The sequence below is a fragment of the Cololabis saira genome, chromosome 8 (assembly GCF_033807715.1).
Source record: "Cololabis saira isolate AMF1-May2022 chromosome 8, fColSai1.1, whole genome shotgun sequence".
Taxonomy (NCBI): Eukaryota; Metazoa; Chordata; class Actinopteri; order Beloniformes; family Belonidae; genus Cololabis; species Cololabis saira.
The window spans coordinates 29,741,756-29,758,493 of record NC_084594.1 but is presented as its reverse complement, the minus strand read 5'-3'; the positions used below and the strand labels follow the sequence as shown (position 1 = coordinate 29,758,493).

The 16,738-nt window shown below is 40.0% G+C and overlaps 2 protein-coding genes across 6 annotated transcripts in view; one reads left to right on the top strand and one right to left on the bottom strand.

Moving 5' to 3' along the window:
- The first annotated feature begins 73 nt into the window (after positions 1-73).
- On the top strand, positions 74-1,700 carry myog (myogenin). The gene is made up of 3 exons (XM_061727667.1): positions 74-793; positions 1,251-1,350; positions 1,444-1,700. Exons 1-3 carry the CDS (start codon positions 260-262, stop codon positions 1,560-1,562), a joined length of 753 nt encoding a protein of 250 aa, XP_061583651.1. The 5' UTR covers positions 74-259; the 3' UTR covers positions 1,563-1,700.
- Positions 1,701-2,435: 735 nt separating this feature from the next.
- ppfia4 (PTPRF interacting protein alpha 4) overlaps positions 2,436-16,738 on the bottom strand; it is a 71,755-nt gene continuing 57,452 nt past the window's right edge. For 2 of the 5 annotated variants that reach the window (XR_009782979.1, XR_009782980.1), the window contains 18 exons: positions 16,480-16,655; positions 15,538-15,766; positions 15,398-15,433; positions 15,186-15,307; positions 14,080-14,192; positions 13,913-13,994; positions 13,740-13,821; positions 13,336-13,536; positions 12,760-12,822; positions 12,365-12,391; positions 10,587-10,762; positions 10,341-10,438; positions 9,580-9,755; positions 8,501-8,569; positions 8,223-8,409; positions 7,984-8,081; positions 4,157-4,239; positions 2,436-4,069 (listed from right to left, as the gene is read on the bottom strand). Coding sequence is in view for 2 of the 5 variants with exons in the window: in XM_061727665.1 (XP_061583649.1) it covers positions 8,023-8,081; positions 8,223-8,409; positions 8,501-8,569; positions 9,580-9,755; positions 10,341-10,438; positions 10,587-10,762; positions 12,365-12,391; positions 12,760-12,822; positions 13,336-13,536; positions 13,740-13,821; positions 13,913-13,994; positions 14,080-14,192; positions 15,186-15,307; positions 15,398-15,433; positions 15,538-15,766; positions 16,480-16,655 (1,896 nt within the window). In the remaining 3 variants the exon portion in view is untranslated. Of the gene's footprint in view, positions 4,070-4,156; positions 4,240-6,543; positions 6,562-7,983; positions 8,082-8,222; positions 8,410-8,500; positions 8,570-9,579; positions 9,756-10,340; positions 10,439-10,586; positions 10,763-12,364; positions 12,392-12,759; positions 12,823-13,335; positions 13,537-13,739; positions 13,822-13,912; positions 13,995-14,079; positions 14,193-15,185; positions 15,308-15,397; positions 15,434-15,537; positions 15,767-16,479; positions 16,656-16,738 lie in introns of those variants that run through there. The other 3 variants (XR_009782981.1, XM_061727665.1, XM_061727666.1) reach the window with 3 other exon arrangements.

Genomic DNA, 16,738 nt, shown 5'->3' with positions numbered 1-16,738 from the left:
CTGGGGGCTCGTGCTAAATTTAACCCTGTGATCCTGCAGCAGGCAGAGGGGTTTAAATGCCAGCCTACAGTTGCTCCACACCAGTTGTTCTCCACACATCTTCCACTCATCACAAACTTAGGCCAGAAAGAAGACAGGCATACACTCATACACTCCAGCACGCGCTTCAACACAGGACTAAAGACCATTTGCAGAAGAGCAGTTCCAAAGGAAGCAGGGGTCTTTGCGCCTGTACATCCAGAACACAGTGTTATCCAGTATGGAGCTTTTTGAGACCAACCCTTACTTTTTCCCTGACCAGCGCTTCTATGAAGGAGGGGACAACTACTTCCCCTCTCGCCTGCCTGGGGCATATGACCAAGGTGGCTACCAGGACAGGAACTCCATGATGGGCTTGTGTGGGAGTCTTGCAGGGGGTGTTGGTGTCGGAGTGGCGGGCACAGAGGACAAAGTGTCGCCATCCAGCCTGTCACCTCACTCTGAGCCCCATTGCCCGGGTCAGTGCTTGCCCTGGGCCTGTAAGCTGTGCAAAAGGAAGACTGTGACCATGGACCGCCGGAGAGCAGCCACACTGAGAGAGAAGAGACGTCTGAAGAAGGTCAACGAGGCTTTCGATGCTCTGAAGAGGAGCACCCTGATGAACCCCAACCAAAGGCTGCCCAAGGTGGAGATCTTGCGGAGTGCCATCCAGTATATCGAAAGGCTGCAGGCTTTGGTGTCCTCCCTCAACCAGCAGGACACTGAGACCGGACAGCAGGGACTCCACTACCGACCCAGCCAAACCCAACCCAGAGTAAGTTAAGACAGAAGAGGGATGAGGAGAAGGAAGCAGTTTCAGACACAGAGAAAAAAACAGAACCAGAAAACATGCAATTTTATAGTTGGAAAGAGGCAGAAGGTGCTAGAAAAAAATTATTTACTAAGAGAAGGATGTATACAAGATTAAACAACAGTTTGTTGACTTTTCTGTGCTGATCCACTGTAAAATCTGCTTTGTACCGGTAATTGATTGATAAGTTTTGCTCAGGAATTTGCCATTTATAGTTTTTTGTGCATATATATATATATATATGTATATATATATAAACGCGCACGCAGACACAAAAGCATTGCTTCCGTCTGGGGGTCAATGTATTAATACTCATGTGTATATTCCCCTGCGGTGTAGTGTGTGCTGTTTCTGTGTGGGGTTTTACGTATCATAACAGTGACTGACAGCAACTCCTGTGTGTATGTCTCTATGGTAACAGGTGTCGTCGTCAAGCGAACCCAGTTCCGGGAGCACCTGCTCCAGCAGCCCCGAGTGGAGCAGCACTCCTGACCAGTGCCCGCAGAGCTACAGCAATGAGGGTGAGTACACTTGCAATCTCTTGTTAGTTTGGCAGAAACAGACCGACGAATGTTCACCGGTGCTTGACTGGGACACTCGCATTCTCTGTGCAGATCTCCTGAGTGCGGCTGACTCTCCAGAGCAGGGGACCATGCGTGCCTTGACATCCATCGTAGACGGCATCTCTGTGGCTGACGGACCCGTGCCCTTTCCTGTTGACATTCCCAAATAGATCTTCCAACCAGCATATCCATACATGCAGTTTCACACAAAGAAGCACAAACAAAAGGCAAAGAGACAATTGGCAGTGGAGGCTAACAGCCACTCCTAAAGGATTAATTCTTTTGTGCATCTACTGATTTGAGTGGTTTGTCTTATGAAAAATTCTAAAGTGTGTCATTGATAGCATTGTAATGCTGCTGTTCTAAGGGTCTATGTAAAAAAAAAAAAAAAGAAGAAAAAAGACAAAAAAAAAAGAACTCCCTTTACAATGGGGCCTTATTCCCTTTATCACATCCCTTATGCTGTGGTCCAGACGTGTCTGCCAGAACTGAAGATGTTTAGTCTAAAGATCCGAGGACTTTGCGGCAGAGACCCAACACCTTGTTTCTAGAGCGGATCTCTGTTTGGCTCGTCTCAAGACTAATAGAACCACAGAGAAATGACAAAGCCTGGTTCTTTTTCCATACTTAACTTCCTCTTTTCAAAGCCTTTCCCTGATCTTTCATTCTTTCTGTGTGAGTTTTAATGCTTAAAAAAAGAACAAAATAAAACATGAGTTTAATTATGGGGCCAATATGTACCATGGGCAGTTTTGACCAAGATCTGCTTAATTTAAACAGGTTATGAATGCTAGTGATGTAAATACGTTCCTTTTTTTCTTTTTTTTTTTACAGAGTGGTTTTGCCATTTTATTTTTTTGCTAACTTATTTTTTGACTTTTATAACTAAGACTGTTGTGTATTTGTAGATGTTCTGAAAAGTGATGTTTTGTTCAGTTCTTGAAATAAAAAAACATTTTCAATACAGTGTTGTAATGTGTCGATAACTTCAAAAGGAAGACAACATCCAAAATCTTTAAAAAACAGCTTTACTTATGTCTATAGAGTGTCATAAATACAGTACACTTTTTTTTTGGATAGCCAAATAATAAAATCTTGATTTGTCAGCATTGTTTAACACCTGGAATAAAGACACAGTACTCATAGCTGCCACATAGCACATTACACCTTTTGACACCTTGGAAAAACTGTAAAATAAAATAAAAAAGTAATGATAATAATAAAAAGATTGTACAGCCATCCAGCAATTCACTAGCTCATACGCTGCTTTCTCAACAGATGAGGAGTTGGTCGGCCAAGAGTAAGGACTGCTCACTGGCACGTCTCCATGGCAACTAAATGGGAGATGACAGAACAAGAACAGACGAGTCTGTCACTCAGAGCAGTATCATGTGGCTATCATTCACTGATGTTGAGCAGCAGTTTACAGTTTGACTTGAGAGATGTTTGGAAACAACAGAGAGGAGCTACAGTGTTCACAATACCATCCAGAGAGAAAAGTTATGGTCACATGGCTGCCGTCGACCGTTCACGCACAAACCCCTCGACAAGTCACCAGAAGAGAGGCCCGTTGCCTCAGTCCAACACATACACGCACTCACGCTTCATATTGAATGATTCTTTCTATTCTAGGCTACATAGTTTCAGACAGAAGGCGAGAAAGGTGGAGAAAGGAGAAGTAACAGCTACATTGTGTCTAAAAAGGAGAAGGGGGAGAATAGGAAAGAACAAGTGAGGAAGCAAAGAGAGAATTGGACCCATGAACCTGTGAAGAGTCCTTGTAGAAATGCACTCCTCCTTTAGTGAGTCCCTCCCACCAATGAATCAAACACTTTCAGCATACGGTAATAGACACGCAAAGGTCCGACACAGAGAGAGAGAGAGAGAGAGAAAGAAAGAGAACAGTCACTATTGAATACAGGGCATTGGGTGTCATACAGCAATATTATAACTTTTTCCATAGATATTTCATTTATATATATATATATATATATATATATATATATATATATATATATATATATATATATATATATATATATATATAAACATACATATATATATGTATATATACACATATATTTATTTTGTATATATTACATATAATATTTCTATAAAAAACATAAGTCATCCATTTTATGTACAGAGTTGATAAATGAGTAATACCTTGCATAACCGGTAGAAGGGTAATGTGTAGGATGATCTGCCATTTATACAAATACTCATCACACTCAAGTCCAAATCAGTGACTGGACACCATCTAGTCACCATCTTTTTCATACAATTCAACTTTTAACACAGGGAGACTTGTTTTGACTTCGCCATGTTGAGACTATTAGAACCAGGACAAGAACCCACAGCTGAGACCAGGGGAGCAGAAGCACAACACCACAAGAACAAGGCTACTGGGAGTTCTGGGGTAAACTCGGTGAGACCAGGATTAGCCTCCTTTACAGCAGCGAGCGCAGCCAATGAGCACTCTCAGAGTTCAAAAGTCAGAGTTGGCCTCTGTATTGCACATGTCTGAAGGAGAGGTGAGAGATCAAAGGTGGGAGGGGAGACTGGGCAACAGAGGAGTGAAGAGCTTCCCCTGAGGCACGCAGGTCTCCAGCTCCAGATTTGGCATATCACTCTCAAAAGGCCGCAAGCACATGTCCATATAGGTAATGAGAATGCACTGGAAGAGAGAATGAAAGTTGACGAGTTAGACTCAAAGAAGCAGAGTGAACAAGACAGTTCTTGAGTATTGCTTTGCAGTTTTTACCGTCGTCGTGACCACAGACTGCTGTGGTTGAGCATTGCATAATGATGCAAAGTAAACTGGTCAGTTGTTGAGAGAATATTTTTCTGGAAGTAGTGTACAAAAAATATCCAGTTATTCTTTTTGCATTGTTGACAAACTGCATACTACATGTGGCAAAATGAGTGCAGAGCAGCACAAAATCTGGCCTAAATCTGTGTTGGTGACTTGGTTTAACTTTACCACAGACATATTAAGCAGATATGATTAAAAAAATGTATTGAATATAAATTTAACAAATACAAATAGTAATAAATATTTTGAAAGGAAATCACTTCAATCACCAAAATTCTAGATATTTATATATTTCTAAAAGCATTTTTCTTTCATCATCAACGGTTTTGCTTGGTTTCAGCATACCTTTGTTCTTTTCTTTGAACTCAATTATGTTTTTTAAAGCCTCTGTTCTCCTGTTTTTTGCACTAGCTGGTCTGCTTTACTTGCCATCTTATTTTAAACATGTCAATTTGGTGCCAACATTCTAACTTTCAGGTTGAAACCTATCTGGTACTACCAATAATTGTTCATTGACTGACCTAAGCTTAGCTAGGGACAGACAGCTGGGAGCGTCAGCTAAGCGCAGCGGAACATTTAAAATGGCACCTTCTATTGGAAAATATTTCTGCAGCTTTGCAACTCCTCTGGCGTGGATCCGCTTTAGGAGGTGGGAGCCTTTGCAGATCACGCATCAAATATAGCTTTGGTCCCAACACTTGAAATGATGATATTTGGACAGATTTGATAAGGAAGAATATAAAGTAATTCTATTAGTGTAATAGGTTAGCATAAGCTAAGTCAGCCAAGCTAAAATGGCTAAATGAGGGGGTTGTGTTCTAGCTAGTTTCCTAGTCTTTTGCAAGATGGTGCTGTGGAGTACAAGGAAAAAACAGAAAACCAAAGGGTGATGTCACTGAGCACATGTCCAGTAATTATACAGTGTGGTTATATCTTGTGCGTTAGTTCATCTTTGACTTCCCATGCTCTCCTTTGTCCTGATTTTTCACATCTGTGTCTTGTCAGCCCTCGCCTGGTTTTTCTTCTTCGCCTGCTGGTCTATCATCATTCTGCCAGTATTGCTCCCTATGACTGCTTCTTTACTGCTTTCTATCTTTTGATTATGTTTTTATTTAATTGTTTTATCTGATGCAACACTGTGTATAAAAGCATGTTGTCTTAATTAACTCATGTCCCTTTGTCTCCTTCACACCCATGTCAGTTGTGTGGAGGGCGAATGTTTTTAATGTATCTTACCAGGTAAAACTATATAAAGTCACAAATTAATGTGTATTTTGAGGCATGTTTATTTTTTGAGTGACAGCTTCAGTCTGTGCTGTCAAAGGCTAGCTGTCATCACTTTATCTACTTAGTGTTTACCATTTTCAGTGAACCCGACAGGTGAGCTACGAATTATGAGCTAAGAGAACATAATGAATCTGAATTAAGAGTAATATGGCTTGTCGTGCTGTTAGTCGCACTAAGAGACTGGTGTGACTGACTCTGGCTTGACTTCGAATGATCCAGATGCAAAGGCCACCAACCTTGCAGTTCCTTGACTGACCAATAGAGGCTGGCTGCAAAAGCGAGTCAATCTCCATTGACGCCTATGTTAAAATGTCCAACTTCAGAGCAGAAATAAACATATTTACAGCCCGGTTCAAAGAAACATTCGATCTCAGTCGTTTAATTTCACACCCATGACAAATTGGAAGGGGATGACTTTTTTTGTACCACAGTTTGTACCACGAGTTTATATCAAGCAATAAATGTATTTTCTAATATGATTGATTGGCAGTTGGCCAATTGCTAGCTGTTATCACTTCCTCATCCATAGTCGTCATGCTAGCATGCTTCGCAAAACAACCACATACAGTATTAATCCAGCCTCAGCTAAATGCAACTCTCATTTTTAATTTAATAAATTATACGAATATGACATCTCTATTTCTCAATGTGTCAAGCGCCATTAGTTTTTTTGTCTTAAAACAAATCAATGACTTTATGGAAGCACAATTAGCACTAATTAAAATTAACTGGAAATTTCAACAGAATTAAATTACTAAATTCAAGGTAATCAAAAGCTAAAAGGATTAATTCAGTATAAAGGCAACCAACATGACTAAAGTCTGGTTTAAGTGGAATAATTTTAAAGTCTTTGCCACTTTACCTTGCAGTTACCATTGCTGGTTAAGAGCACACTAAAAATCAGCCATATAAACAGGACAATCAGAGGTCATTTTGAACTCAGTTCTATCGTTTTGAAGGTCGTAGATAAAGTTCCAGCCATCTTGATAATAAAACAGACTATTTTTTTTCAGATTTTCCTCTAGTATAAGGTTTGTTGAGAAATTGATTGTTGAGAGAATATTTTTCTGGAAGTAGTATACAAAAAATATCCAGTTCTTTCTTTGCATACAGTAGATGAGCAGTTGGTCCATTGGAGGTAAATGAGAATAGATTGTCAAAGCAACTAACCCCCCCAAAAAATTTACCTTTTTTTCTTTTTAAGAAAAAAAATGTATCCTTCCACAGAAGACCGGATACACGGAAAGATGTGTAATGCTCGTGGCAAATTTTACTCACTTTATCTAACAATGTAGCACGTAGAGCTCCTGGCCATTCCCTCTCTGAAAATGTATCCAGACCCCTTTTTTGTGGGAGATTTTGGATAAAACATTCCAAACACTGCTGTGGTTATTTCCTTTTTCCTGTTGTCTTGAAGTTTGTTCATAATAAATGTGAATTGAATTGAATTTGAATTGAATTGAATTGAAATTTTATTTCGAACAGGAAACAGTAGTGAATACAAAACAAAACAATAACAATCAATAATAAATAAATGTAAATAAGAAAACAAAACAAAAATATAAATTAAAAAAACATGCATCCACCATAATCAAGATGCTCGAAAAGGAGTAGGAAGAAGTAAAAACGTATTAAATCCTACCCCCTATTCTATATTTCATTATGATCAAAATTAATTTAATTTCTATACAAAAAACAAAAGATCAATATATAAATATCAATAATAATACATCCTCACACCTATATACACTGATATAAATATAGCCATTTATAAATTAATGAATCAGTCTCAACAATATACAAAAAAGAAAAGAAAACAAAAAAACCAAACAACTCATAACGGCAAAGCCGCCCCCACCCCAAAAGCAACCAAAACCCCCTCAAGCCCCCTCCTCCCTGTATCTTGTAAAAATCATTTGTTTATATCTGTTTTTAAACTGGTTGATGCTTGGACATTGCTTCAGATCCACACTCAGTCTGTTCCATAGCCTTACTCCATTATTTGTTATGCAGAATCTTTTCATGGTAGTTCGATATTGATGAATCTTGAAATGTAATGTTTCCCTTAAATCATACCCTCCCTCTCTTTCATGAAACAGTTTCTGTATGTGATTTGGTAATACATTCTTCCTGGCTTTGTATAGAAATTGTGCTGTTTGGAATTCTACCATATCATATAGTTTTGTTATTTTAGACTTTACAAATAGGTGCATTTGAGTGTGAGTGATTTTCGGAGATTTCTCGTGTTCATAGTCGTGACCATGGTCATTTTTATGAAGTGTTTTTTTCCTAAGTGTGTAATGTTTTGTTTGGGTCATTTTGTGGCATTCTGTAAACTATAGGACCAAAATTGTTAAATCTATGATTTCTCATTGGCAATGCTTGGTCTTTAGCATTTTGAAAATCTGTTAAGATTTTAAAAATCTTTGTGTGGGCCAGCCTTGACCTAAACATTTACAGCAGTTTCATGTAGGGTTTTATTAACTTACCTGTCAGAATTAGCACTCCTGTTAGTAAGTAGAGTGTAGTTAGCATGAATAGGTCCTCACGGTTGAGGGGTCGAGTCTCGTGGGTGCTGGGGGAGGAGCTTTAAGACGGGGGTGGCAGAGTGAGTTTTATGGACGGCAGGACACAGAGGACACAGCATCACTTAGTTAGTCAAGGGAATCAGTTGCTATATTAGAAAAAAATATATACATTGAGGCATTTCAATTGGTGTAGAACTAACCTTCAGGCTGGAGATGTTTTTTGGACGCCAAATTAACCGAGTGTGGCATGGACATAGAGGGCATACGGAAGCCAGCAGGTAGCGTTTCCATAGAGCCTGCCATCATCCCTAAACCTGCCCCTCCCTCACGAGCCCGAAACCTCTTGCGCCATGATGGAGAGCGCCGAAATGTCTTGTCATCTCCACTCTACAGGGACAGAGAAAAAAAATCAAGGTCATGTTGTTGTCTATTTTTCAACTATATTTTATCCATCAAAAGATACTGCTGGTGAGGTCACCTCTTCTAGTCGGCGGTCTGTCCCCAACGCTAACAGATTGTTGAACTCCCGCTCCAGAACCTGCCGTGCCTGAAAAACAAAAAGCCTCTTTGAGCAGGAAATACAGTGAAGTTGGGATTGAAGGCAAGATATAAATAAAAGCACCTAAAATATATCTAAAATAGAGAAAATCTTCTGATAAACAGGTTAAACCAACAATTTTTGAAAACAATCACAAGTAAATCACAATTAAGTTAATTTCAATTTAACTCAACTAAATGAAATTATATTGTTGTAGTATAAATCATAAAAAATAGATAATGATAATGAAAACAAATGCACATATTATTAGTTTATTCTATAGAGAGCAATCTATAAAGCTATTATTGGTCTTAAATGCAGCAAACAAAAAAGCCTTTGACTGAAACTAAAACATAAGGCAGAAACTGAAGCAGAATTCAATATTGCTAGACGGTGGATGGAAACACTTATTACAGACATCACTCTGTGTCTAAAAAGTAAATCAGAGGACTGTTGAAGTATAGGCTGGTGACAGATCTGTGGAGCAAGTGCTGTGAAGTGTCAACTGTAAATTATTCAAATTCAAGAGAAAATAAATGTTAGTGGAACTTTGAATCAATAGCCTAAAACCATAAGTCTTCAACCCTGGTCCTCAGGACACCCTGTCCTGCATGTTTTAGATGTCTACCTGCTTCATAACACCCTGATACAAATGACTGTGTCATTAACAGACTTGCACACACCTTGGTGACATGCTAATGATGACCATTAATGATGTGTGTTGATATATAAAGCATGCAGGACTGGGGGTCCTGAGGACGAATGTTGAAGACCATCACCCAAAACAGAAATGTCTGTGATGTCACAGAACCATATTAATCTGAATGGCTCACAGTCAGGTTAGAGCTTTGATTAGGTTGTCATAACAAAAGGTGTTTTCTTATATTTTGTCGCCTTTCATTATTCATTAGTCTCAGCACAAGATGAAAACACTGCACTTAAAAAAAATTAACAATTCAGAATGTGAATCAGTTACATCATTCCACCCTGCTGTGAGACATGTTTTTCTTCATAACAACCTGTGTGTTCTGCATAGGGATCTGCAGGATGAGCGCTAGGCTGCTGTAGTCGAAAGTCTCATCCAGAGCGATGAGCGCTCCATGAACGCCGCTCTCTAAAAGGTTGCCGCTGTACTCCCTTAGACCAATGGACTGGACCCAGTGGATCACCTGCTCATTGGTCCACACCAAGACATCTGAAACAAAAGTATGTCATTTGGATTCATGGTACAGTAGCACAATGATAACATAAACAGTCTGTCTACTGTTGATAAAACTCATATAGAAGTATTCAGTGAAAGAGAGTCAGATAAAGAGATAATTTCCATGTGCACATGGTGTCAACTCAGTGGCACACTCCTTTTGTTCATTTAAAGCGCAGCTGTCAGCCAGCTTTCCAAGTTGGAACAGGCGGACAGTGTGCATGCAGGCATGTGTTTATGTGTGTGTAAACTGGACAGGATTCTGATTTGACGCGACAGCTGAGTCAAGTTCATGTGCTGAACTCAAGGTCAAAAGGGCGAGGGTTTTGGCGAGATCTAAGCGTGCTTGCTCGCGTGTGTGTGGACCACTCCACACACAAGTGGGGCTTTAGATCATGAGATTGGCTTCTGACAGATGAAGTAACAGCTGCTTCAGTGCTAAGCACCATATCACTTTAAAACCACTAGGTGGTAGTCTGGCTTGAGGTGCAGGCTTGGGCACCAGTATTGGAACGTGTGCAGGTGTGTGATTGCAGTTTTTTCACTATACATGTGGACATGGGTGTGTGTCAGGTGTACCTTTCATATCATGTTGACTATCCTCTCTCCGGCGGTCAAGGTCTTTCCTGTCATAATTGAGTCTCTTCAAGCACATAATGCCATACTGCAGACTAGCCCTGGTACACACACATTCCAAGCACACACAAAAAAACACAAGCACATGTGCGTCATTAGCTTTCTTTAGTCAATGCAAATGTATCCAGTCAGCAGATGGAAGGGCCGGCAGGTCAAACAGGAGCTGAGGTAATTGCCTGGGCTGCCAACCTGTGGAAACTGTCCACCATCTTCAGGTGGGTCCGCAGGTCCTTCTTGGTCAGGTGGTCCAGCATCCGGGCATCCACGAGACACTCCATGAAGTAGGAGCGATACTGAGGCAGACCAAGGCTGGGCAGCCATTCATTCCCGATCCACTCATGATTCATGTCTCCATATGCCAAGGTCTGTAGGCAGAATGGTATGTCATGTTACAGATGTGCACAACATAATAAAGAGGACAACCTGTTTCAAAGTATATATACCATTTTATATACACATCTTATCATAATAATGATTATATTGTTTATGATAAGATGTGTATATATATATATATATATATATATATATATATATATATATATATATATATATATATATATATATATATATATATATATATATATATATATATATATATATATATATTGTATATGTATATTATTTATAATTGCTCTGGTATATCATTTATTATAATAATATTTAGAATGCTCAGGTATAATATTGCAATGAAGTGCTGTAATATTTTTACAATGTAATAACAGATATATTTTTTGAGAAAGTAAAGCTTGCTGTTATATTTATTTATATTTATTTTTATTTTGTATTCAAGCCAAATTGAAAAATTGATTATTTTAATGACTGTTTATTTGTATTCTTTTCTGATGTTCTGTGTAATTGTTTTTCTTTTTTATTTAATATGCTCGAAATAAAGATTTCAATAAAAAAAAAGTTACAGGTTAATAAAAATAACCTAAGAGAATGAAAACAAATAAATACATGCATAAACTCTTCATAAAGATTAATGTGACTCAAAATGCACTGTAGGTTAAAAAGTCTAAACTTTTGAGGATGCTGACATTCTATGGGAGGTAAAGCACAGGTTTGACTAACAAAAGTGATAATTACACAATATTAGACATCATAAACACAGAGGTATGCAGACTGACTGAGCTGAAATTTCATGTGGTACAAGGTTGTCCTCAATAAGGTTTAGTGCTACAATACTCTGTTATTAGACAAAGCCAACTGATAAGCTGTTGCAAAGTAAGTTTAAGAAAAAGTGGCAGCACATTTGGAAAAGAGTTGGCAGGTAATTGAAAATAAAAAAAATAGATAGATACGCAAATTCTTAACGAATCTATTAGGGTTGGGTTTATTCTAACCACATTATCATGGTGGAGACAGTAGGCAGTAGGCATCAAACTAAGAGACAAGAAATAAGAAATGAACACAAATCTCTGTCTAGAAAACCAACCATCATTTTTCATTTTAGAAATACTCTCGAGTTAGCATCTTCTTCTATAAAAGACACAATTGCCACCTGTCCACACACCAAAAGCCTGCTTCCTGGTTCAAAACAAATTCCTATGGCAACCAACACAAGTCAGCCTGAGAAAGTGGATACTTCTCTGAAGAGGATTTTGTATTTCTTGTACTTCTTGCCAGCTTGTGTCACAGGCTAAATGTTCTGAGGTTGTTCTTTGCATAACAAGTACAACCTTAAATAGTTTTGAAGACCATTCACAAGTACATGGGTGTCTTCATTTCTGCCGGCCTCTCTGTAATTTGTTTATACTGAAGTATTGCTATATAAGGATTTTGCAGCATGAAACTGGCTTAAATACTATAGTATTTTACTGAATAATAGGAGGAAAAAATTAGCTGTAAACATTCTTCAGTAAAGCTGAAGGTGAGTCTGCCCTTATTTGTGTGTTTGCACTTGCAAAGAGCCTTGGTTCACAATTCACAGTTTGAACAGACAGATGTCTGCAGCTCCGTGGCCTCACCTGAGCCCAGCTGCCCTCCTCATTCTCCTGAGTGGCAGCATGGTGGAGACAACATATGAGGTTAGTGAGACAGGCGCTAATCTCACACTCACACATGTTACAAAAACATAAACACACACGTTATTCTCAATCTTTACCCTGCAGTGAACCTCCAGTTTTCATATAACCAACTGAACCGTGAATGAAGATGCAAACCAAGTAAACACAGTTGTCATCAATTATATCTGAAAAAACATGTACAAGTAACTGTGGAGGCACAACAACATGTTAGTGTGTGATGTAGTGGGTTTGGAAAGGGGACTTCCGGGGGGGGCACGTATCCGTGTTGCCGTGGGGACAGTGAGTGTGAGTGTCGGGTGGGGTAACAGGGAGGGGAGCACCCAGATGGTACTGACCGCTTTAGAGGAGGAAGCCAGGTTCTCCATCTCTTCATGAGTCACCCACACATTTCCGGAGGACTGCTCAGAGGACAAGAATACACCGGAACACACACACACATACACATACATACAAAAGCATTCATATACAGGCAAACAGAATTGCACCCAAGAACGCACTCATGTCCATGTTTCCACCCCACCCCCACAGAAAAGAAACAAACGCACAGACAGAGACACACACAGACAAACGTGGTGTTGAGTGATGCCAAGGAAGGAAGTGTACTTCAAGCAGGTAGCTTGTAGGTACATCTGGCACTGTTTAGGTGCTATTTTCTCACAGTAATGCATGCAATTTAACGGTGTTGAGAAGGACAAATCAGTCCAGTGGAAGGCATGAACCGAGCCTCAACAGTGAGCTGATCCAGAATTAAAATGACTAAAAAGTGAGTAGGCAGCTAACCTGCGCATGCAAAGTGAAGGTCACAGCTAAGAGTGCAACAGAGCTTCAGTGTTGTGTAAAATGTTTACATGTATGAAGTTCATGTTTTAATTGTTTATTATAGCTGTTTAGTTTAGTTTTTTTTTTTTTACCGTTCTGGATGTGAGAGGTGCGGACGGGCTGGTGAGGGAGACCATTTCCTGGATGGCCAAACGGAGTTTGAGCCGGTGCAGAGGGTTGCTGATGCCGATCTCCCTCTGGATTTCTGTGTCAGACAGTGCTGACATGATGGCTCCGCTCTTCACGTTGGCCCGACAGGCTGCCACATACCAGGCTGGCATGCCCACCCACAGCTGGCGAGAGTCATCAAGACATGCAACGTTACCACTATTGTTGCCATAAATGTAGAGACAGCGGGAGAGGGCAGTTCAGATCATAATGTCTGGTATTTGCTATTACTGTATTCCCTTTCATCTTCGATGGCAGTAGCTGCCTGACATGAAGACAGAGAGAGGCGGGTTCTACTGTATGTGTTGAGGTGAGATTGGTAGAATACCTCAAGCCACGAGACAACAGTAGGACCGTCCCACTGTGCAAAAGGAAGACCTTTTTTCCTTGCATCTTCCAGAAGCTCATGTCTAAAGAGTGAATAAAACAAAAAGACGGAAGGAAACATGAGATTACGATTAAAACTGCCACTAACTTTCTCTGAAGTATTTTTTTTTTTACTTTTTCTTCATCCTGCGGTCCCTCTCAGCTTGCGTGCCAAGTTTTCCCAGAGTCATAGTGTCGCCGATACCCATCTCAAAGTCTAGAACACAACACATATGCATTAGTCTCTGACTCTCACGATGTGGAACTTTGTAGTGGATGTAACGTTGCAGTCTATAGAGAACCTGTTAAAGCTGGTAGAGACTGTCCATCCCTGCCGACAGTCTGGTCCATGCGACCCTTCTCCTTCTTCCCAAACAATCGGCCAATAGAAGACTTGATTCCTTTCTTCTGCTTGCTGCAACACCACACATGAAGGGTAAATAATTACTATGAAGCTTTGGGAAATCCAGTGTTTAAACATGCAAATGAAAGCATATCTAGATATTTATGTGCTCATTTGCATACATCTGTACAACAAACCAAGTTGACATTTCTGACTCACAGGATTTTAGAAAACAAATTCTGGAATATTTATCATTTTAGTGCTTAATTACACAATAGGAAGCAGGAGAGAAGATGTATTATGGAAGCAAAAAGGAAAAACAATCTAAACATAGGCCACTGCTTGAGAAAATACTGTTTATTTTGACTAGAGCAGGGGTATTCAACTAGATTCGGCCGGGGGCCACATCTGAAAAAGGACTGTATGGAGAGGGCCGCACAATTTGAAAATGTGGGGGTTTTCAAAATGTATTTTGCACTCAAAGACGAAGACTTATGTAAATATAATACATTTGTATTATACATTTGAATATATCTAGTTTACATATGAATTATGTATTAATTGTCTCCAGATTTAGTAATTGTGTATGTTAAATATAATATTCAGATAAAGAAATATTATTTTAAATGCAAGTTCATTTTGAAACCATGCATTGTGCAAACTTAATGAACTTGATATTGACCTACTTTTAATAAAACACGCCATAATGACAAAGCACCACTTTCCACCAAGATTTCCTTATTTGAATATTATATTAAGCATTGAGCACAACCATTTTAGTCCATAGTAGCCAGTTATAAAAATATTATAAAAAAAAAAAAAAAAAAAAAAAAACTTTTTTTTTTTTTTCAACAAACACACCCTTTTTTGAAATATGACCAGGGGCCACATGAAAGCTCCTGCGGGCCGCCAATTGAATACCCCTGGACTAGAGTATTACATTAAAGCAGAAAATCTATAATACGATGTTTTATTGTAAGAAATGGAAATTGCATAAAGCACAGAATGAGATAAGTGTTAGAGCAGTAGTCTGAGAAACATCCACTCGCACACTGTTTGTCCTACCTTCGTCCATCCTCCAGACTCCCTGTGAACTGAGCAAAATTGGTTTCTAGCCGTAAGCTGCGGGGGGAGGAGGGAGGCGATGTCTCACACTTGATAGTGGCTTTGTCCACTTCCACCGGAGACTGAAAGAGTCACAAAAAGCTCCTCAGCTCATTTCCGACAGACACGCTCAAACATAAAAGTTGTTAGTTTAGCTGGGTCTCCAAACTTACGGCCACTTTCCTTCTGTGTTTCCTCAGGTCACTTGGCTGCAGACACAAAAGAACACGGCGGTCAAAGAAAGCTGCGCACTTTCATCTAAACTTCAATGTTCTGCCACACGTGTGTAGTCTGAGTGAGCGTGCTGTCTGACCAGAGTCATGATGCCGAGGTGGTGGCTGGGGTTGCGTCCATGATGTTTAGGTGTTGAGTGGCCGCTGTTGGGCGGGGAGCAGGATGATGCAAGGGACTGGGAAGTAGCAGATGTGGGCAGAGCCCGGGGTCGAAGGGTCACATTGAGGCCGTCCATGCTGCTGCTGTTCACCCGAGACTCCAGCTCATCAGAGCGCAGGTCTGTCGACTCTCTCTCCACCTGGATCATCCTGTGCACGCACATGGTACGAGCAGCCACACATACAGAACAGTGACAACGAAGCCAATTAAAAACAGATTTATATCTTGACATTTTTGCAATCGACTCTGAGGTTGATTTTACATTTCCCTTCCTCGGTCGTTTTAATTTCTGAGCCTAATGTCCACTCACCAAAGCAAATAAAGAATCATGCACCAGGGTTGTCTCACACCTCTTTTAGCCCAGATCTTCAGGATAAAGTTAAATTGAGACAAACGTGTGCTGGTGGTCACTTAATTGCTTTGATAATAAAAGGTAATTTATTCAGGGAGGTCAATTATCTACAACGCTAGGAAATGCAGCTGGTGGCTTTCAGTATTGTCTCCCGCCTTCACTGTTGAAGCCCAATTTCTTCTCAGATATCTGGTAAATGCTTAATTTATTTCGTGAAAATCAAGCTTTTGATTTTCTCTTTTATTGGAAAGTGCATTTCAGTGTGTCCTTGTTCAGCTCACTGTTATATATCTGTGTAATGACTATCAGTACCGGAGCATCCTATCTGGCTACACACCTTTATGCATAGCTTTAAGAATAAACAGGAGCAGCACCTTTATTTTCAACGGTATAACTCCCTTGTAATCACGTTTGTCTAATTGTTCTCCCTCTATTTGCAGCCTCTTCATTGCCTTGTTGCCTAATTTCCCCACAGGGAGCGTGTGATATCATATTCCTTTAATACGCCACCTTATCTCCTCATTGATGGCATCAAGTTGCTCTTGCAGCATAAGAGCGAGAGTTTGAGCATCTGATTGGCCGCTGGGAGACAGCAAGGTCGAGCTGACATCATCATCCATGTCTGACTCTGCCTCCAGGTCGCTGCCGAGTAGGTGGCTGACGCTGCCACGCAAGGATGGGTAGTCCTGTTCACACACCGCACACACCTAGAAACAGACACACGAGCACACGTGGGCCCAAAGTCAAACACAAAATACAACTCATCCAG

Coding starts and splice junctions, on each gene's coding strand:
- myog (XM_061727667.1), top strand. CDS start 260: ATGGAGCTTTTTGAGACCAACCCTTACTTTTTCCCTGACCAGCGCTTC. Junction 794..1,250: donor CCAGCCAAACCCAACCCAGA/GTAAGTTAAGAC, acceptor CTATGGTAACAG/GTGTCGTCGTCAAGCGAACC. Junction 1,351..1,443: donor GCAGAGCTACAGCAATGAGG/GTGAGTACACTT, acceptor TTCTCTGTGCAG/ATCTCCTGAGTGCGGCTGAC.